The sequence below is a fragment of the Artemia sp. Qi Xiang Cuo genome, chromosome 5 (genome assembly GCF_049724085.1).
Source record: "Artemia sp. Qi Xiang Cuo chromosome 5, ASM4972408v1, whole genome shotgun sequence".
NCBI lineage: Eukaryota > Metazoa > Arthropoda > Branchiopoda > Anostraca > Artemiidae > Artemia > Artemia sp. Qi Xiang Cuo.
The window spans coordinates 62,872,492-62,895,091 of record NC_142798.1 but is presented as its reverse complement, the minus strand read 5'-3'; the positions used below and the strand labels follow the sequence as shown (position 1 = coordinate 62,895,091).

The window sequence follows — 22,600 nt, the reverse complement described above, 5'->3', positions numbered from 1 at the left end:
TGGAGAATCACTTTTCTTTATATAGACAAGCATTCCCCGAGAAAAAATCTTCCTTTGAATAGACAACTCTAGAAAATCGTCATCTAGAATCAAACGTTTTTCCATAAGCACTAGATTCCCCATGATTCGCTCTTTCTCAAAAAATTAAATAAAAAAAACAAGTTTTTTAAACTGAAAGTAAGGAGCGACATTAAAACTTAAAACGAACAGAAATTATTCCGTATATGAAAGGGGCTGTCCCCTCCTCAACGCCTCGCTCTTTACGCTAAAGTTTGACTCTGTCTCACAACTTTATTTTTTAAAACGATAAAAAGTTTGACTTTCTCACAACTCTATTTTTTAAAACAATAAAAAACTTTAGCGTAAAGAGCGAGGCGTTGAGGAGGGGACAGCCCCTTTCATATACGGAATAATTTCTGTTCGTTTTAAGTTTTAATGTCGCTCCTTACTTTCAGTTTAAAAAACTTGTTTTTTTTATTTAATTTCTGATCGTTTTTTAGTTAATGCAGCTTTTATTTGCATAAAAATTTTACTTTTCTTTTGCTAAATGGATGTCTTTACAAATTAACTTACGTAACTGACTTCTATATTCGTATATTTTTCTTCTGGCAAAAAATACAAAGTTGCAGATTTTTGCAGATATGAGCTTGAAACCTATGTAATAGGGTTTTCTGATACGCTGAATCTGACGGTGTGATTTTCATTAAAATTCTTTCACTTGTAGGGGATGTTTCCCCCTCTTTAAAAAATCGAGTAAATTTTCTCAGGCTCGTAGCCTTTGATGAGTTATACTAAACTTAATAAAATTTATATATTTAGGATCAGCATTATAAACACATTCTTTTGATACATTTATTGACATCAAAATTTCGTTTTTAAAAGTTTCGATTACTATTGAGCCGTATCGCTTGTTTTTTTATTGTTTTTTTTTTATTACGTATATTTTATTACTTATATGAAGGGGTTCTCCCCTTATTCAATAACACCCTCTTTACGTTAAAAGTTAATAAAATTTTTGATTAAAAAACACCAGAAAAACAAAGGCCGTTTAATTAGAATAGATATCTCTTTTTAAAACACTAAAAAAAACTGTAGCGTAAAGAGCGAGGTATTGACTTGGGGGAGAACCCCCTCACATATGTTATAATTTCTGTTCGTTTTAAGTTCTAATATTCCTTCTTACATTTCAGTTGAAAAAACTTGTTTTTTTTTATTTAACTTCTGATCGTTTCTTAAATAATGCTTGGAAATCCGGCGCCCCCTTCATAGAAATGTTCCTTACACCAAAGAAACATCCTCCATGAAAATATTCTCCAGAGTCATCCCCTCCTCTAGCCCCCCCCCTCCAGAAAAAATCCTTCCTGAAAATGGTTGTATACTTCCCAATAACCAATAAATAATGCTGGCAAGTCCGGCGCCCCCTTCATGGCACTTTCCCTTCCCCCCTGAAAACTTCCTTCATGGACAGCTCCGTCCCTATAGCCCCCGACCCTCTCCTTCCCCCCCCTACCAGAAAAAATCTCCTCTGAAAAAGTCTGTATACTTCCCAATAACCAATACTATATGTTAACATTGAGTAAAGTTCATAACTTTCAGCCCTCCCCCGGGGGACTGTGGGGGATCAAGTCATCCTAAAAGACATTTTTATCATATTTTCGACCATGTTGAACAAAATGGCTATCTCAAAATTTTCATCGGGTGACTTTGGGAAAAAAATGAGCGTGGGAGGGGGCCTAGTTGCCCTCTATTTTTTTTGGTCAATCAAAAAGACCACTAGAAGTTATAATTTCCATTCGAATGAGACCTCTCACGATATTCTAGGACAAACGGTTTGGTCTTGACGCCCCTGGGAAAAAAAAAACAAAAAAAAAACAAATAAACACGCTTCCGCAATACACCATCTGGCAAAAAATACAGAAGTCCACAGTGTTCTGTATAGGTACCTGAAACCAATGAAGTAGGGTTCGCTGGTGTGCGGAACAAGATTGTGTAAATTCCGTTAGGGGTCTATAGCATTTAGGGGGCCTTCCCCCCTTTTTCAAAAATCAGCCAAATTTTCTCAGACGCATAACTTTTGATAGGTAGGACTAAATTTGATGAAACTTATATATTTGAATTCAGAATTGAAATCTGATTCTTTTGATGTATCTATTGGTATCAAAAACCCGTTTTCTAGAGTTTCGGTTACCATTGAGCCGGGTCGCTCCTTACTTACAGTTCGTTACCACGAACTGTTTGATCTATCCATTTTTTAGAGTCCTAATACTCTCATAGCCAACTACAGACTAACCAGAATTTCTTTTTGTACTCTAAAAATATACAGTAATCTGGTATAGTAAGAAAAATACCTTTGATTTAGAAATAATTTTATTGAACATAATTACAATAATAGTATTCACTGATACATTTTTTTCTCGTCAATATATTTTGTTAGAACATCTAATGCTGACCAAAGTTTATTTATATGGATAATATTCACTTTTCCAGCAAAACATAGTTGCCCCTCCTGTTTGAACTTGCTTAATGATAGCACGTATCTAGCATGCATAGTGTCCCATTCAAGGCATAGTCTACAGCCAGCGGTTATTTCCACAGCCACATTGGGTACTCCTATATCGTTGCTGCTGCTGTCGGCTCCATCATTAATCTCCAATAGTGTAAATGCACCACTCATTTTTTCTCCACCAATGTCCTCTCAAATTAGTTATTCTGCCTGAATTCAATTCTCATGCTAATATTAATTTAAAGGTCAATAAGTCCTTTTATTCGAATTCAAACCACAAATAAAGTTATCGTATATGGAGTAATCTCCACTCTCTGATTGGATCATAAAAAACGGATGTTACATTGAAAAAACAGTTCGGTTGTGTTACATAATTTCATGCATGCCCTCAAAACATGTTTGACTACTTTATATCATACCAGTTTTTTTAAGAATGTGCACGTGAACTCATGACGTACATTCATTGAGCAATTGACAACAAAAACAGAAAAAAACCTGTTTGACCACATTATACACTGCCGAATAACTAGTCTGGTAATCTGTCTTGGAAAGCTGTCAGGGAACATAACCTGGGCAAATTCAATAGATACTTACTACTGGGGTGAACCCAATCATATGTGTAATATTTTCTGTTCGTTTAAAGTTTTGATGTTGCTGCTGTTGCAGTTGAAAAACTTGTTTTTTTATATTTAATTTCTGATCTTTTTTAAATAGTGCTGGGAAGTCCGGCGTCCCCAAAAATCTCCCCTAAAAACGTCTGTACTGTATACTTCCCAATAACCAATACTATGTGTTAACATTGGGTAAAGTTCATAACTTTCAGCCCTCCTCCCGGGAACTTCGGGGGATTAAGTCATCCTAAAAGACATACTTATAATATTTTCGAAAATGCTGAACAAAATGGCTATCTCAAAATTTTGATCAGGTGACTTCGGCAAAAAATGAGCGTGGGAGGGGGCCTAGTTGCCCTCCATTTTTTGGTCACTTAAAAAGGGCACTAGAACTTTTAATTTCCATTCCAATGAACCCTCCCACGATATTCTAGGACCAATGGGTCGATACGATCACCCCTGGGGAAAAACAACAAATAAACATGCAGCCCTGATTTTTCTTCTGGTAAAAATTACAAAATTCTACATTTTGTAGATAGGAGCTTGAAACCTCTACAGTAAGGTTCTCTAATACGCGGAATATGATGGTGTGATTTTCATTAAGGTTCTATAACTTTTAGGGGGTCTTTCCCCTTTTTTTTCGAAAATCAGCCAAATTTTCTCAGGCGCTCAACTTTTGATGGGTATAATTAAACTTGATGAAACTTATATATTTGAAATCAGCATTAAAATCTGATTCTTTTGATGTATCTATTTGTGTCAAAATACCGTTTTCTAGAGTTTCGGTTACCATTGAGCCGGGTCCCAATAACCAATACTATATGTTAACATTGGGTAAAGTTAATAACTTTCAGCCCTCCTCCTGGGGGCTTCGAGGGATTAAGTCATCCTAAAAGACATAGTTATAATATTTTCGACCATGCTGAACAAAATGGCTATCTCAAAAGTTTGATCGGGTGACTTTGGGAAAAAAATGAGCGTGGGAGGGGGCCTAGTTGCCCTCCATTTTTTTGGTCACTTAAAAAGGGCACTAGAAGTTTTAATTTCCGTTCCAATGAACCCTCTCACCATATTCTAAGACCATTGGGTTAATGCCAACACACGTGAAAAAAAAAAAAAAAAAAAAAAAAAAAAAAAAAAAAACAAGCATCCGTGTTGTTTATTGGTGAAAAAAATTGAAAAATACAAATTTTTTTATATAGTAGCTTGAAACCTCTACAGTTGGGTTCTATGATAGTCTGAATATGATGGTGTGTTTTTCATTAAGGTTCTATAACTTTTAGGGGGTCTTTCCCCCTTTTTTCGAAAATCAGACAAATTTTCTCAGGCTCGTAACTTTTGATAGGTAAGATGAAACTTATATATTTGAAATCAGAATTAAAATTTGATTCTTTTGATGTATCTATTGGTATCAAAATTCCGTTTTTTAGAGTTTCGGTTACGATTGAGCCGGGTCGCTCCTTACTTACAGTTCGTTACCACGAACTGTTTGATTATACAACATATATCGATCCTTTATTTAACAATGAATTAAAATCGTTTAATTTAAAATTTAAATAAGCTAGAGGTCGATCTTTACTATACTATTATTCCTTATAAAGATAATTTCTTAAACCCCATTGGCCTGACATCACATAAAGAAAGAAAAACGAGCAAAAATGGGGTTTTTATAGGCCAAATGAAAATACTGAAAAAACAAAGCGAATATTTCGAGAGGACAAACGCCTCTCTTCTTCAGCACGAAACGAAACGAAAAAACAACAAAAAACAAACGCGGAAATTCAATGTGAAAAGAACCAAAAAACCATAAACTTAAAACATGAATAAAATTCAATAAAAGCCAAAATTTAAAAGAATTAAAACCAACTACCTAACAACCATAAAAATGAGTTATTCGCCAATATCCGCGATTTGCACAAAATGCAAAAAGATATGAAATGCCATCAACGGATACTAGCAAACAACTGACAAAGAATAAGAAATAATCATCACTCAAAAAACAAAACGAACCAGCAATTAAATAAGTTGGAGAACTATGTCATTTGGTTTCGGATTTTAATTAATGCATTTCTTGCAGACAGCCTTTGAGACCTAAGGGGTTGTTCACGTGTTTGATTAGATGACTGGGAAAGTGGTTCAAGGTTTATTTCAGGGATTACTAAAGTATCAGCTTCTCTTTTGAGAAAACCGAAATATGACTCGTTTATTCTTAAATCATCGGAATCTTTGCTTAAGGCTAGACCTAAATGTTGGTATTTATAAATTTCAACAGCTTCTCTGTAGTGCTGGACTATACCTTTGTCATGCGAAATTAGGCTAGCTTGATTAAACAAAATAGTATGGTCTGGTTTTTCAAAAATGTGCTCTGCAAGGGCAGAGTCAAAATTTTATGGTTTTTTCCGCTTTTTAATTGTATTATTAATTGAACTAGAGTGCTGAGTTAATCTATCCGTTAGTCGCTGATCAGTTCTTCCGATATACCAAAGACCACACGAACAAGGAATTCTGTAGACACCAGAGTTTTCACCTATCGGGATAAGGTCTTTACCTTGACAAATTTGGGACCTGATAGTTTTTCTGGGTCTACAGAATAATATATATATCACAACATGGTCCTATTGACAACTTTCATTTCAGGCTAATCAGTTCACTGATGAGGAAATGATTAAATTGAAAAGTACGTTTGATCAATTCGACACAGATGGTAATGGCCAAATCACTGCTTCTGAATTAACATCAGTCTTGAAATCTCTCGGACACAATCCTACGGCTGTTGAAATCCTTGATTTAATCAAAAAAGTCGATACCAACGGTAGGCATTTTTTTTTCCTTTTTAGGTTTCTGCTTTTTTTTTAGAATGCCTGTTTTTTATTGCCAATAATTATAAATAAGGTAGTTTCCTTTTTTACTGTAACTTTACTTTATCGAAGAATATTTTAATTCGCACAGCATATAGTGGTGCCAGATAAAGGGTAGGGGCTGTGGAGGGGGCAAGAAATCTAGAAACCAGGTAGCTCAATGTGGCAACATAATTCTATATTTATTAGTTTACATTAAAAAAAATGCATAAAAATTCCGAAACGTCTTCGCAATTTATATCTCAACTAAACATGAGATTAAAGAACTTAGGCTACTCCCCAAAATGTAGAATTTAGATGATAAAAATAACAAGAAAATTTAGTTAGCAATATTTTATAGATGAGGAGGTACACAATTAGAAAAAGAATGCCAACCAATGATCTCGTAATTTTAGTTATCTTTTTAACCTGAATTTTAGTCTATTTCTCTTCGCTACTTTTGATGAGGGATTTGGATTAGTGATGTTGGGGACTCTGATTTTCACCCTCCTCTTAAGAATCATTTGGGTTGATCCAATAATAATATTGTCTTTCTGTAAATGAGGAAGCGCATTTTGCTCCTTTTTTTTAAATGAGTTAGAAACAGTCATTTGCATAGGCATGCTTACTGTATAGGAGTTAGGGAAGGTCAGCCATGATTAGATTGCTAATATTGAATTCTATGTAAGCTACACACCTTTGCAAAGAGAGTGAGTATCCCCTCGCAATGTCGTATGGATTCTATGGAAGCTATAGGAAAACATTTCTATGGAAGCTATACACCTTTTCAAAGAGAGTCAGTACTCCCTCACACAGTTTCACGTGAACATTGCAAAAAAGCATACAAAACCTATAAAGTGATTAAACACGTTTTGAAACTATAGTCAAGTTTGTATAAGAGAATTAGACTGTTTTTTTTTTTTTTTGGCAATTGACATTTTTTTTTCTGATAACAAGTACCATTCATTGCGATCGTAGCTCTATGGTGTGGATGACTTTAAAATAAAATTTTTAACGAGAATTGTCTGAATAGTGCATAGATGCTACGATAAGAATTGTTTGATTGACATTTGCAAAAAGGGATAAGGGATTCGCGAATTGGACTGTACGAACGATCTTATTTGAATAATAGGGAAAAAAGCAGAGCTAGATAACATTTGCGAATTGGATCGTATTAAGATGGAGAAAAAAAGGGATGGTCTTATGACTTGACCTAGCTTTACTTCTTCGATGGGTACTGTATAATACACAAGTAGTGTTTGAACAGTGTTGTCAATTTAAAATTAAGTTTAACGTTATACTGTACTAAAACGTTGATACTAAGAGAGATGTAGATATCAAGAAAAGAATTTTATTAATGTATAGTCTTTACTTCTTCGATGTGTACTGTATAATACACAAGTGGTGTTTGAAAAGTGTTGTCAATTTAAAATAGAGTTTAACGTTATACTAAAAAGTTGATACTAAGAGAGATGTAGATGGCAAGAAAAGAATTTTATTAACGGATAGCTTTACTTCTTCGATGTGTACTGTATAATACACAAGTGGTGTTTGAACAGTGTTGTCAATTTAAAATAGAGTTTAACGTTATACTAAAAAGTTGATACTAAGAAAGATGTAGATGGCAAGAAAAGAATTTTAATAAGGGATAGCTTTACTTCTTTGATGTGTACTGTATAATACACAAGTGGTGTTTGAACAGTGTTGTCAAGATAAAATAGAGTTTAACGTTATACTAAAAAGTTGATACTAAGAGAGATGTAGATGGCAAGAAAAGAATTTTAATAAGGGATAGCTTTACTTCTTCGATGTGTACTGTATAATACACAAGTGGTGTTTGAACAGTGTTGTCAATTTAAAATAGAGTTTAACGTTATACTAAAAATTGGATACTAAGAGAGATGTAGATGGCAAGAAAATAATTTTATTAACGGATAGCTTTACTTCTTCGATGTGTACTGTATAATACACAAGTGGTGTTTGAACAGTGTTGTCAATTTAAAATAGAGTTTAACGTTATACTAAAAAGTTGATACTAAGAGAGATGTAGATGGCAAGAAAAGAATTTTAATAAGGGATAGCTTTACTTCTTCGATGTGTACTGTATAATGCACAAGTGGTGTTTGAACAGTGTTGTCAATTTAAAATAGAGCTTAACGTTATACTATACTAAAAAGTTTATACTAAGAGAGATGTAGATGGCAAGAAAAGAATTTTAATAACGGATAGCTTTACCTCTTCGATGTGTTCTGTATAATACACAAGTGGTGGGATGATGGGAGCGGGGCGTCTTAGAGTACTTATAGTGCTGTACTGTGGGCTGAATTACTAGCGAAAAACCCGTGTGGATGACTTGAAAATAAAAATTTTTACGAGAAATGGCCGAAAAGTGTTTTGGGGGAGATAGGTTGATGGCAGAAGGATAAGTGTGTGTTGTCTGAAACATAAAATTTGGGGTGGGTAGTTTGTTATTTACGGCTTTTATGAGCTAGGTCTCTTAGTATTTCGTATGTGTGTGTTGTCTGAAACTTATGATTTGAGGGTATGTAAGTTACTATTTCGGGCTTTTCTGAGCTAGATTTCTTAGTCTTTCGTTGGTGTGTGTTGTCTGAAACTTATGATTTGGGGTGTGTAGTTTGTTATTTTTGACTTTGCTGAGTTAGATTTCTTAGACTTTCATAGGTGTGTGTTGTCTGAAGCCTACAATTTAGGGTGGGTAGTTTGCTATTTCTGGCTTTTATGAGCTAGGTCTCCTAATATTTCGTAGGTGTGTGTTGTCTGAAAAATATGACTTGGGGTATGTAAATTACTATTTCAGGCTTTTCTGAGCTAGGTTTCTTAGTCTTTCGTAGGTATGCGTTGTCTGAAACTTATGATTTGGGGTGTGTAGTTTGCTATTTTTGACATTGCTGAGTTAGATTTCTTAGCCTTTCAGTGGTGTGTATTGTCTGAAACTTATGATTTGTTGTGTGTTGTTTGCTACTTTTAACATTGCCGAGCTAGGTTTCTTAGTATGTTGTAGTTGTGTGTTGTCTGAAACTTATGATTTGAGATTTCTAATTTGCTATTTCCGGCTTTTATGAGCTAGGTCTCCTAGTATTTCATAGGTGTGTGTTGTCTGAAACTTATGATTTTGGGTATGTAAATTAGTATTTCTGTCTTTTCTGAACTAAGGTTTCTTAGTATTTCATAGGTGTGTTTTGTCTGAAACTGATGATTTGGGGTGTGTAATTTGCTATTTTTGACTTTTCTGAGCTATGTTTCTTAGTATTTCTTAGGTGTGTGTTGTCTGAAACTTATGATTTGAGATGTTTAATTTGCTCTTTCCGGCTTTTATTAGCTAGGTACCCTAGTATTTCGTAAGTTTGTTTTTTCTGAAACTTATGATTTGGGGTATGTAAATTACTATTTCGGCCTTTTCTGAGCTACGATTTCTTAATATTTCGTAGGTGTGTTTTGTCTGAAACTTATGATTTGAGGTGTGTAATTTGCTATTTCCGACCTTTCTTAGCCCGTTTTCTTAGTGTTTCGTAGGTGTGTGTTGTCTGAAACTTATGATTTGGGATGGTTAATTTGCTATTTCCGGCTTTTATTAGCTAGGTTTCTTAGTCTTTCGTAGGTATGTGTTGTCTGAAACCTATAAAAATAAACTATTTCCGTAAAATCTGAGCTAATAAGGGTTTTTGACCGTAAACTCTAGTTTTTTGTGTAAGAAAATTATGGAAAATACAATTTGTTGACTCATAGGTGAAACTTAAGTCCAGTTATGGATCGAAAAATAAACTATTTCTGTAAAATCTGAGCTAATAAGGGTTTTTGACCGTAAACTCTAGTTTTTTGTAAGAAAATTATGGAAAATACAATTCTCTCGTTCAAATGTGAAACTTAAGTCCAGTTTTGGATCGAAAAATAAACTATTTCTTTAAAATCTGAGCTAATAAGGGTTTTTGACCGTAAACTCTAGTTTTTTGTAAGAAAATTATGGAAGATATAATTCTCTGGTTCAAATGTGAAACTTAAGTCTATTTTTGGATCGAAAAATAAAACCATTTTTTTTAAAATCTGAGCTAATAAGGGTTTTTGACCGTAAACTCTAGTTTCATGTAAGAAAATTATGGAAAATACAATTCCCTAGTTCAAATGTGAAACTTAAGTCCAGTTTTGGATACTCATAATAACGAGGACTGATGGTTCTAATTCAATACTTTTTTCATAAAAACAAACTAATTTTATTTAAACTTCGAAATTATTCAACTTTATTTTTATTTTTTTACGTACCCCTGGCCCGCCGCAGAAGGCCCTGTGGCGCTTCCTGGCCGATGGCGCTTCCCGGCCCGCCGCAGCGGGCCCCGTGGCGCTTCCCGGCTCGTCGCAGCGGGCCCCGCGCGCCGGAGGGGGCATTAAATAGTTGAATTTATGAAGAAATTGCTCTGCCTTGCACACATTAAAAATTATTTGTGATAGAAAAGAGAAAAAAAGAATTGTCCAGTTATTGACACTAGCTAGTTTATTGCATTTATTAAATCAGAAGATGTTTTCCGTGAAACTATTGCAGTTTCTATAAGAATAAATAAATTTTTATCCAACATCAAAATCAAATTTAATTTTCATTGAATACTTTTCATTTAAACTTAAAACACGCTGAAAGATAGTTCTTGTGAAACTATTGCAGTTTTTATAAAATGACTAAATTTTTACCCAACATCAAAATCAAAATGAATTTCCATTCAATGCTTTTCTTTTAAAATTAAAACACGCTGAAAGATGCTTCCTGGGAAACTTTTGCAGTTTCTATAAAAATGAATGAATTTCAAAATCAAAATGAATTTGTATTTAATACTTGGCATATAAACTTAAAATACGCTAAAAGATTGTTCTCGCGAAACTAATTTTTTTTTCATAGTTTCCTGAATTAAATTTCTGTATTGTGTATCTCAGAGGTGAATTCAAGAAAGAGTTTGTTACTTACTTACTTACTTACTTACTTACTTACAATTTTTTCATAATGGCATAGTGACAAATCCAAAGATGAATATTGATGAATAATTTATTAATTACGAGACCTATATTTTGTCAATGTGATCACATGTACCTGAGAAATGGATGTTGATATAGAATTTAATCAATCTGATACTTAGATTTTGTAAATTTTATCCTATGTATCCGAGAAAAGGATGCTGCTATAGAATTTAGTCACTCTGATACTTAGATTTTGTCAATTTTATCCAACATATCCGATAAAGGATGTTGTTAAAGCATTTACTCATTCTGAAATTTAGATTTTGTCAATTGTATTTGATGTATCTGACAAAGGATGTTGATAAAAAAAAAATTTTCACTCTGACACTTAGATTCTGTCAATTTTATTCGATGTATCTGACAAAAGATGTTGATAAATGAAATTTATTCACTCTAACACTTAGATTTTGTCTAATTTTTACTATGTATCCTAGAAATTAATGTAGGTATAGCGATTAATTAAAGTTAGAATTACAATTTGTGAAATTGTTGTATTGTCTGTCTAGGAAGTGACATTAATCGATAAAGAATATTAAGAATGAATTTTTTCAATTTTTTTTTTCATAATTTCCTGAATAAAATTTCTGTATTGTGTATCCAAAAGGTGAATTCAAGAAAGAGTTTGTTACTTACTTATTTACTTACTTACTTACAATTTTTTCATAATGACATAATGACATATCCAACAATGGATATTGATAAAGAATTTAATAATTCTGATACCTAGATTTTGGCAATGTTAACCCATGTGTCTGACAATAGATGTATGCAAATTCCTTTTCTTACATCTCCGATGTTTTAATAGACAGTCTAAACGTTTTATATGCTAGCTTACTCTAAAAATAATGAACATACAACAGTGTAATATAGTTAATGAAATAAGGCTGTGTAGAATGTCGATACAAAAATACATTATGATAAATTATTAATATCAATGATTAACTTTGGACATTTTGAATCTGTTCCATAAAACAGTTCACCATGTTCTCTCTTGATATTGTAGCTATTGTCTTCTCTTAGTTCATAATCAGTAGAATAATCATTATTCCATTTTGAGTCATCCACAATTTTTACTGGTGTCTCATCAACAGGCTCAATATGCTTTTCGTCTTTGGTATTATTTGGTTCATTGACTGTTTGATCAATGCCGGTAACGTTTGCTGGTGCTTTGCTTGTCATCAATTCATCTTTATAATCCATAGTGATATTTTCTGACAATGCCCTTTTTATTTTTCTGGCAATTTCACTGTCTATTATCACATTATTTTTACACAAGTAACAGTTTCGGCACGTAGACAAGATATGGTTTAAGATATTAGTAGAAAAGTAGGCCTTTCTTTTATTGACCTTCCATTGAATGCTAATACCCAAAAGCTGACAATTGGTTGTATCAGTAGATAATGTGTAAACTGCAACAGTAGCAAGGAGTTGTCCTCTATCATCAAGGATTATTTTTATGTTGTCATTCTCTTAGAGTGCAATCATCTCTGGAGATATCAATCTCGCATAAACACAACCATAAGAGTTGAATTTTTTAGTTATTCCAAATAAATTTAATTCCTTACTGTCATGACAATGCATGCATACATTTACAATAGTGCTACAACTTGTACTTGTTTCATAATCTATATACTTCTCCTTGTTGGCATTCAATACTAGAATAACCTGGTTATTTGAAAACACTTTATTAAAACGTTCCATATTCACTTTTTTTTTAAGATATGACTTATGTGTTTATTGTTCCACTGCATAAAAAATACTGATTTAATACATGCAATAGACTAGGTAGTGTCGATAACCGGACATAGAATACCAGTTGGAAAGCCACATCGTGTCTCTGACCAATCATAGAGTACAATTAGTAGAGTCGTAAGCATATTTTGTCATTTTAATATACGTAAAAAAAAAAAAAAGTTGAATAATTTCGAATTTAAAAAAAAAATTAGTTTGTTTTTATGAAAAAAATATTGAATTAAAACCATCAGTACTCATCATTATTAGTATCCAAAACTGGACTTAAGTTCCACATTTGAACTAGAGAATTGTATTTTCCATAATTTTCTTACATGAAACTAGAGTTTACGGTCAAAAACCCTTATTAGCTCAGATTTTACGGAAATAGTTTATTTTTATAGGTTTCAGACAACACATACCTACGAAAGACTAAGAAACCTAGCTAATAAAAACCGAAAATATCAGATTAACCATCCCAAATCATAAGTTTCAGACAACCAACACCTACGAAATACTAAGAAATCTGGCTAAGAAAAATCGGAAATAGCAAATTACACACCCCAAATCATAAGTTTCAGACAAAACACACCTACGAAATACTAAGAAATCTTAGCTCAGAAAAGCCCGAAATAGTAATTTACATACCCCAAATCATAAGTTTCAGACAACACAAACCTACAAAATACTAGGAGACCTAGCTCATAAAAGCCGGAAATAGCAAATTACACATCTCAAATCATAAGTTTAAGACAACACACACCTACGAAATACTAAGAAACCTAGCTCAGCAAAGTCAAAAATAGCAAATTACACACCCCAAATCATAAGTTTCAGACAACACACACCTACAAAATACTAAGAAACCTTAGCTCAGAAAAGCCCGAAATAGTAATTTACATACCCCAAATCATAAGTTTCAGACAACACACTCCTATGAAATACTAGGAGACCTAGATCATAAAAGCCGGAAATAGCAAATTACACATCTCAAATCATAAGTTTAAGACAACACACACCTACGAAATACTAAGAAACCTAGCTCAGCTAAGTCAAAAATAGTAAACTACACATCCCAAATCATAAGTTTCAGACAACACACACCTATGAAAGGCTAAGAAATCTAACTGAGCAAAGTCAAAAATAGCAAACTACACACCCCAAATCATAAGTTTCAGACAACACACACTAACGAAAGACTAAGAAATCTAGCTCAGAAAAGCCCGAAATAGTAATTTACATACCCCAAATCATGATTTTCAGACAACACACACCTATGAAATACTAGGAGACCTAGCTCATTAAAGCCTGAAATATCAAATTACAAACCCCAAATCATAAGTTTCAGACAGAACAAACCTACGAAAAACTAAGAAAACTAGCTCAGCTAAGTCAAAAATGGTAAACTGCACACCCCAAATCATAAGTTTCAGACAACACATACTTATGAAAGGCTAAGAAATCTAACTCAGACAAGTCAAAAATAGCAAACTACACACCCCAAATCATAAGTTTCAGACAACACACACTAACGAAAGACTAAGAAATCTAGCTCAGAAAAGCCCGAAATAGTAATTTACATACCCCAAATCATAAGTTTCAGACAACACACACCTACGAAATACTAGGAGACCTAGCTCATAAAAGCCGGAAATAGCAAATTACACATCTCAAATCATAAGTTTCAGACAAAACAAATCTAAGAAAAACTAAGAAAACTAGCTCAGATAAGTCAAAAATGTTAAAATGCACAGTCCAAATCATAAGTTTCACACAAACAATACCTATGAAAGGCTAAGAAATCTAACTCAGCAATGTCAAAAATATCAAAATACACACCCCAAATCATAAGTTTCAGACAACACACACCAACGAAAGACTAAGAAATCTAGCTCAGAAAAGCCCGAAATAGTAACTTACATACCCCCAAATCATAAGTTTCAGACAACACACACCTACGAAATATTAGGAGACCTGGCTCATAAAAGCCAGAAATAGCAAACTACCCACCCTAAATTGTAGGTTTCAGACAACACACACCTATGAAAGGCTAAGAAATCTAACTCAGCAAAGTCTAAAATAACAAATTACACACCCCTAGCTCATAAAAGCCAGAAATAGCAAACTACCCATCCCAAATTGTAGGTTTCAGACAACACACACCTATCCTTCTGCCATCAACCCATCTCCCCCAAAACACTTTTCAGCCATTTCTCGTTAAAAATTTTATGTTCAAGTCATCCACACGGGTTTTTCACTAGGAATTCGGCCCACAGTACAGCACTATAAGTGCTCTAAGACGCCCCGCTCCCATCACCCCACCACTTTTATTATACAGAACACATCGAAGAAGTAAAGCTTTCCGTTATTATAATTCTCTTCTTGCCATGTACATCTCTCTTAGTATCAACTTTTTAGTATACTATAACGTTAAACTCTATTTTAAATTGACAAGACTGTTCAAATACCACTTGTGTATTATACAGTACACATCGAAGAAGTAAAGCTATCCCTTATTAAAATTCTTTTCTTGCCAACTACATCTCTCTTAGTATCAACTTTTTAATATAACGTTAAACTCTATTTTAAATTGACAACACTGTTCAAACACCACTTGTGTATTATACAGTACACATCGAAGAAGTAAAGCTATCCGTTAATAAAATTCTTTTCTTGCCATCTACATCTCTCTTAGTATCAACTTTTTAGTAAAACGTTAAACTCTATTTTAAATTGACAACACTGTTCAAACACCACTTGTGTATTATACAGTACACATCGAAGAAGTAAAGCTATCCCGTATTAAAATTCTTTTCTTGACATCTACATCTCTCTTAGTATCAACTTTTTAGTATAACGTTAAAATCTATTTCAACTTGACAACACTGTTCAAACACCACTTGTGTATTATACAGTACACATCGAAGAAGTAAAGCTATCCTTTAATAAAATTCTTTTCTTGCCATCTACATCTCTCTTAGTATCAACTTTTTAGTATAACGTTAAACTATTTTAAATTGACAACACTGTTCAAACACCACTTGTGTATTATACAGTAAACAACGAAGAAGTAAAGCTATCCGTTAATAAAATTCTTTTCTTGCCATCTACATCTCTCTTATTATCAACTTTTTAGTATAATGTTAAACTCTATTTTAAATTGACAACACTTTTCAAACACCACTTGTGTATTATACAGTACATATCAAAGAAGTAAAGCTATACGTTAATAAAATTCTTTTTTTGATATCTACATCTCTCTTAGTATCAACTTTTTAGTATAGTATAACGTTAAACTCAATTTTAAACTGACAACACTGTTCAAACACCACCTGTGTATTATACAGTAAACATCGAAGAAGTAAAGCTAGGTCAAGTCATAAGACCATCCCTTTTTTTCTCCATCTTAATACGATCCAATTCGCAAATGTTATCTAGCTCTGTTTTTTCCCCTATTATTCAAATAAGATCGTTCGTACAGTCCAATTCGCGAATCCCTTATCCCTTTTTGCAAATGTCAATCAAACAATTCTGATTGTAGCATCTATGCACTATTCAGACATTTCTCGTTAAAAATTGTATTTTCAAGTCATCCACCCCATAGAGCTACGATCGCAATGAATGGTACTTGTTATCAGAAAAAAAAATGTCAATTGCCAAAAAAAAAAAAAACAGTCTAATTCTCTTATACAACCTTGACTATAGTTTCAAAACGTGTTTAATCACTTTATAGGTTTTGTATGCTTTTTTGCAATGTTCACGTGAAACTGTGTGAGGGAGTACTGACTATCTTTAAAAAGGTGTATAGCTTCCATAGAAATTTTTTCCTATAGCTTCCATAGAATCCATACGACATTGCGAGGGGATACTCACTCTCTTTGGAAAGGTGTATAGCTTCCATAGAATTCAATATTAGCAATCTACTGCCATGATTAGGACCCAAAAAAGTTTTGAAATCTCTACCTCAAAGAACACCAAGCATAACTAATGTGATTAAACAAGTAATAAAAGCCATATCTTTCAGTTATTCACTGTCACTCCTGCAGATTTTGAAATAAGTATGGTAAACACTTGCGAATTTATTTGCAAAACGCATATATTTATCCGCATACATTTTAAAGTGTAGAGAAGGGTAATGAAAGTAGAATTTTCACAAAAGTTAGTATTGATGCATAATCCAAAGCTGAGATTTATTGAGGGTAAGTGCTTACGAGGTTGGTGTGAAGTTGATTGACTTCAGCATGAGAGTTTCGTTTGCTAGGAAAGTTTGATAGGATAAGATTGGAGAGTTTAGAATTTTATAAGGAGAATATGTGCTGAAAAACTTTATAAAGATAGTTTGCAAAGTAGAAGAAGATGTTTTTTTATGGAGGATGGAGGAAAGGTAGTTGAGTAGCTAGAAGCATTAGTGAAAATCCTTTAAGCTTGGTAGAAGAGATAAGAGTTTTTGATAAGAAATTTCTGAGTAAGATGTCTGACTAGAATAAGGGGAAGTAGAGAAGGCACAAAAGTATGGATTTAGGAGATACGAAGAAGAGGGGATTAAGGAGATACTCCTATTGAGTAAGGGGATGATGAGATACGAGGGCGCAAATTACATCCCTGAAGACCTGTCGTTCTTTACTCGTTTTCTATTCTAGGACTATCGGTCGTAATGAGAAATTCTTCATAACTTTTGTCATTGCTCTGAGGCTGCATTGGTCACGCTACCTTTATATGTGCTTTTTTTATATTTGTACTTTTTGATTAAAATGACTCTCTTGAAATTTTCATGTGACGCTATGTTTGGCCGCTTTTTGCTCTCAAGGAGTGGAATACAGCACGAGAAGGGGCCTAGTTGACCTCCACTCATTTTACTTCTTAATAAGGGTATTTTCATTATTAGTAAATTTAATATGCTAGTAGCTTTCAGTGAGCACCTTTAAACTTAATAAATATTAGATATTAATTTCCTATAGATATTGTTCCCAAATTTCTGTTTTGTAGAATTTGGTCTACTATACGCATGTATCGCTCTTTATTTACAGTTGATTTCCACGAACTGTTGTAAAATTGCCCCAAAACCAAGTTTATGCAGCATTACTTTTAAGTTTCCTTTGATAATAAGATAATATTTCTTCTAAAAATCAACTATCGCTAGCTAATGTGGGTCGAATTTGCAGTTTTAGATCTAATACAAGACAACAACTAAAAAAAAATGCAACAAAAGTTGGCAACGTCAATCAAACTGGTACAACGTCAACAGTGGTATAAACTGAAAAATCACAAAATCCTGGTATAACTAGGGAGACGAAAGGCAAAAGACGAAAAATTTATACCAGCCCTGGCTGGCCAAAATTGCATTTCGAAGTCTAAAACAAACAAGAAACTAAAAAAAACGTAACAAATTTAAAAGTCAAATGAGTGTGGCGATGTCATGTTTTATAAAAATCATTTAAAACAAAATCCATACATATCAGATTAAAAAAAAAAAATTAGAATAGACACAAAAATAAGGAAAATAAAGGGAAAAATCGGAAAACTATGGTGATGGAGTATGAATGTTTTCAGTTACTTAGGAAACGAATTTTTTTTCGTACTTTGAGGTAAAGCAATAGATGGGGGTGATACAGCAAGAACAGGGTATAGTAGAGAGAAGCAGGGAACAATACGGGGTAGATTCTGGATTTGCTATTCTGTTCATCAAGCATATAAAGTTATAAAAGAATTAGACGGGATATTACTGTTAATTTGTATTAAAAAGGAACTTTTTATAGGAAATGGTACAATTGAGTTCTCTGAATTTGTGGCTGCTGTGGCTAAGAAATTCAAGAAAACTAGCACTGAACCTATAATCAAAAAGGCCTCCTGCCTGTTGGAAGAAGAATGCATTGAAATTGAATGTCCACCTCCAGTCCGAAGCGCCGCAGAGGAAGACCCCTCATTTTGGAGAGTGCTCGTTCCCATTCCTAAAGTAAGTTTAAGATTACACCCTTCTTAAATTATCTTACACATCGAAAAAGAGCGCGTCCAATATTCTAGTACCTTTCAACAATACAGAAAATAGGTCTTTAATGTTTTTCTGCCGAGTAGGTTCTAAAAGGCTGGAATAAAGAGTATGGGTAATTTAAAAGAGTGGGAACTGGCACTAGTGTTGAAAAAAAACCTCAACCCCATCTAGTGTTTGGCGAGACTTGACATTTTTTTTCTGTGTACTAATAAGAACCATTAATTCAATTGGTGTAATTGGTAAAATTAGTGTAGTAATAAGTGTCGGATCTGAGTTCTTGACAGAAAAACAATTAGAAAGCTTGGAAAAAATGCCAAGTGTCGGCAAATACTGGATGGCTTTGATATTTTTTTTTTTTACCCTAGCACTATTTTCCAGTCTTATGATTTACACATACTCTTTGGCTTGGAAAATGACAAACGGTAATTCCACAACGCTATTTCCAGTCGGAAGTAACTAGTAAAAATCTATTTCTTTTCTTGGTTAATTCTTATCACTATGACTTGTAAATGTCCTTTTACTTTCCTTTTAAATTTCCTTTTACTTTCCTTTTACTTGTGTGTAAGTTGATTCAAGTTTCATTGCTTCTTCGGCTAAATTTTTCACTGTTTTTGTATTTCTTTATCTTTTTTTCCCATGTGGTCTGCTATTCGTCATAACACATGTAGAGGGAAATCCACCGTACACATTGTTTTGTAGTTTGTTTTTTTTAGCAAGTGAAGAAAAGTGAACTTCGAAACCTATTTTAACAAACTAATGTCAAATTCTAAAGTGCCCTAAGAGGATCATAAAATGAAGAAGAGTTTATGATATAAGGTAAGAATGTGGTTACTTTAAGGTACGGTACCCAAAAACATCAAAATTAAAGCGTTGTTGGCCGAAACCACCTTCCACAATGAATATAAATTAAGGATTGATGCACATAAATAAGACAGAACGAAACAAATGTCTTAGCTACTCATGTAAAAAGAATTAACAGTTTATGAAAGGATCAATAAATTATCATTCAGATGGGGATAGGTCGATTTATTAGACAGTGAAAACAGATAGAAAAATCTGGATATTTCGACCACATATACAGCAATCGTCATAAGCAGATATACTAAAGCATTAAAATTAAAACTAATATATTTATAAAGAACAAAATAAAAATTTCTGGTTCATTCACTATATTTGTCTGAGAGAGTTCAATAACTAGATTCATCCGAAGTCTTGAGTTGTAAATTTTCTTCTTTAATATTGCCTGAATTTAAGTTGAATTTCTAATGAAGGTGGCAAAATCTTTTTCATCTTCTAATAGCAAAAGAAATGTTGTTGACTTTATAGTTACGTACTTGATTAGTCACATCTCCTCATGTTTACGAGACCACACTGCCTTCTTATGACGTAAAAATAAACGTTAAAACGGGGATAAGTCCATTTATTAGGAAAAGATTGGGATACGCCTTTTGGTTTTAAGCCTGACGACAAGGTCATCTAACAAAATGTATAATGTTTCTATCTTCTCTTATGTTCCTTGCTTCATTGCCTTTCTTTAGTAAATTTATAACGGTACTATCTGTGCTTTTGAACCAAAAGATTTAATTTATCGGATTGAATTTCCTTTTGTAGAAATAAGCTGTGTTTAGTAAAGTTTGCCACACTAACGCTAAAAGATGGGGGTACCAAAATTTTATGGTTTTTGGACCATGGGAAGGTGGGGGTGCGAGGGTGAATACCCCAGCACATGTGCCTCCAAGGAGTCCGATGCGAAATTGTATTTGTGATCAGATTTTTCTTTACAAATCTAAACATTTTCCATTTATTTCACAATCCAATTGAAGTACTTCCTCTTCCTACCTAATTTACGTAAATTTTTACTTTGGAGCAAACCAAGGTTCAAAAGGATTTGTAATCCTCTCTTGTTGACAATCAGTCTTCATTTGGTAACAGAACATTAAGTAATGAAATAAAGTTGATATGCTGAGTAAAATGAATAAAAAAAATTAAATCAAATAGATATGCTGCAAAAAAGCTTTAGAACATTTGCGTTCTTGTATACTAGTATGCAAAATATGATTTGTGCTATAGTATGTAGGGGGAGGGTGTAATATTCCAAAAAATGATCTGAATAAATAAGAGTTCTAAATAGGGATAGTTCCATTTATTAGACAGTGGAACAAAAATATAAACAAAGGCTCTAGATATTTCGATGACACAGTCGGTCATCATCATCAGTAGAGTTACAAAAGTATCAAAATCAAAACAAACTATATTTTTACTAAACAAAATAATTACTTCAGGGTCAAAGAAAGTTACCGGTCCATTGACTTAAAAAGTTCACTAACTAATCTTGAATTCTGTAATGCTGCGTTGAATATTCTTCTAATTAAAATTGTAATAATACTGAATCTGTCATCTTATTCTGGTAATAGCAAATTAAATGTTGCTGATATTGTTTGCTATTTCTGCGAATGCCTCTGGCCCAGGGTATAACATCAACATAACATCAGACCACATAACCATAGTAGTAAGCTAGAATGCACTCCAGCCAGTGATTGCGTAATATGCCTTACCACGGGCCAGGCATCTATATATTTGAACCCTACGCCTGAGGCATGGATATGTGTGTAGGTTTTAAACGAATTGTACGGTTACCAGGGTCATTTGCATAGAGGTATCATTTCTATAGAAGCTATAGTAATTTGAAATATCATATAGAATTTGCTTGAAGGTATATACTTTGCGTACGTGCCCCTACCAAACAGGTTGGTTATAATCTGTTCTGGTTCAAGTTTTCTCTGGCACAATTAACTGAATTTCTATTTCATGATAAACAAGTTTTTTTTTTAGGTTACATCCGTGTTGGAAAAACCGATGTATCTTTTTAGTTTTCTTTACATTACATATTAGTAAGAGAATTGAATTCAAAGAGAATAGTTTTTATTTGCAAGGATATTAGTAGAGGAAAAAAATGAGGGGTGCATTTACATTATTGGAGATTAATGATGGAGCTAGCAACAGTGATGTAATTACTTCTTTAGTTTACGAGATTTGCGAATTTTTTGCGAAGAGGTATTGGCGTAAAGGTATTGCGATGGATAAGAATGTAAGGTATGAAATTTGCCCATTGTTAGCATTATTTCATTGTACTTTCCAGGATTTGTCGAACTTTCTCTTTGGCGACTCACTTTTACCCGTCGAGCGCGCCCAGCGGACGCGGACGGGGGAACGCGGCCGCAGGGGGGGCCTCGTCGGGGGGGGATTTTCTGTGGGAGATGGGGTATTTTCTGCAGAAGAAATTCTCCGCGGGGGAATTTTTCATGGGAGAATATTTCTGTTGGGAGGGGGAGATTTCCAGGAAAAATTTTCAGTGGAGGGCGGCATTCGCCAATGATTTGAAAAACAATCACATACTAATATAAAAAACAAACCTTTCTCAAGTGAAAGTAGGCTTAGGAGAATATCCCAGGCCTAATTGTGCGCCTGAAATTTTCCTGGGGAAATTTTAAGTGAAAATAGAATTTTTTAAGGGGAATTTCTGGGGGTGGGGACTTTCAAAGGGGGGGGGGACTTACCATGGAGGTATTTTTCGTGGGAGTATTTTTAATGGAAGAGGGGGGATTTCACGGCATTATCTGAAAAACTATCTGACATCTAATAAAAAGTTATTTCAACTGGTAGTAAAGAGCAAGATTAAAGCCTGATACGAACAGAAATCATTCCGTATATGAGGAGCTACCCCCTCCTAAATACCTAGCTTTTTACGATAAAGTGTGACACCCCAATTAATTAAGAACGACTCGCCTGAAACACAAGGCCCTGAAATTAGATTAACAAGCATTTTCGAACTACGAATGTTGCTCCTTAATTTTAGTTGAAAAAATTGCTCTATATTTAATAGATTAACGGTTAACCAAAATATTCTAAT

The 22,600-nt window shown here is 33.7% G+C and overlaps 1 protein-coding gene across 2 annotated transcripts in view; it reads left to right on the top strand.

Annotated features, from left to right (window-relative positions):
• Positions 1 to 22,600, top strand: part of LOC148952359 (uncharacterized) — a 62,283-nt gene that overhangs the window by 17,722 nt on the left and 21,961 nt on the right. For both annotated transcript variants that reach the window (XM_089088948.1, XM_089088946.1), the window contains exons 2-3: positions 5,752 to 5,926; positions 18,458 to 18,654. In XM_089088948.1, the coding sequence (XP_088945074.1) occupies positions 5,752 to 5,926; positions 18,458 to 18,654 (372 nt within the window). The remainder of the gene's footprint in view (positions 1 to 5,751; positions 5,927 to 18,457; positions 18,655 to 22,600) is intronic.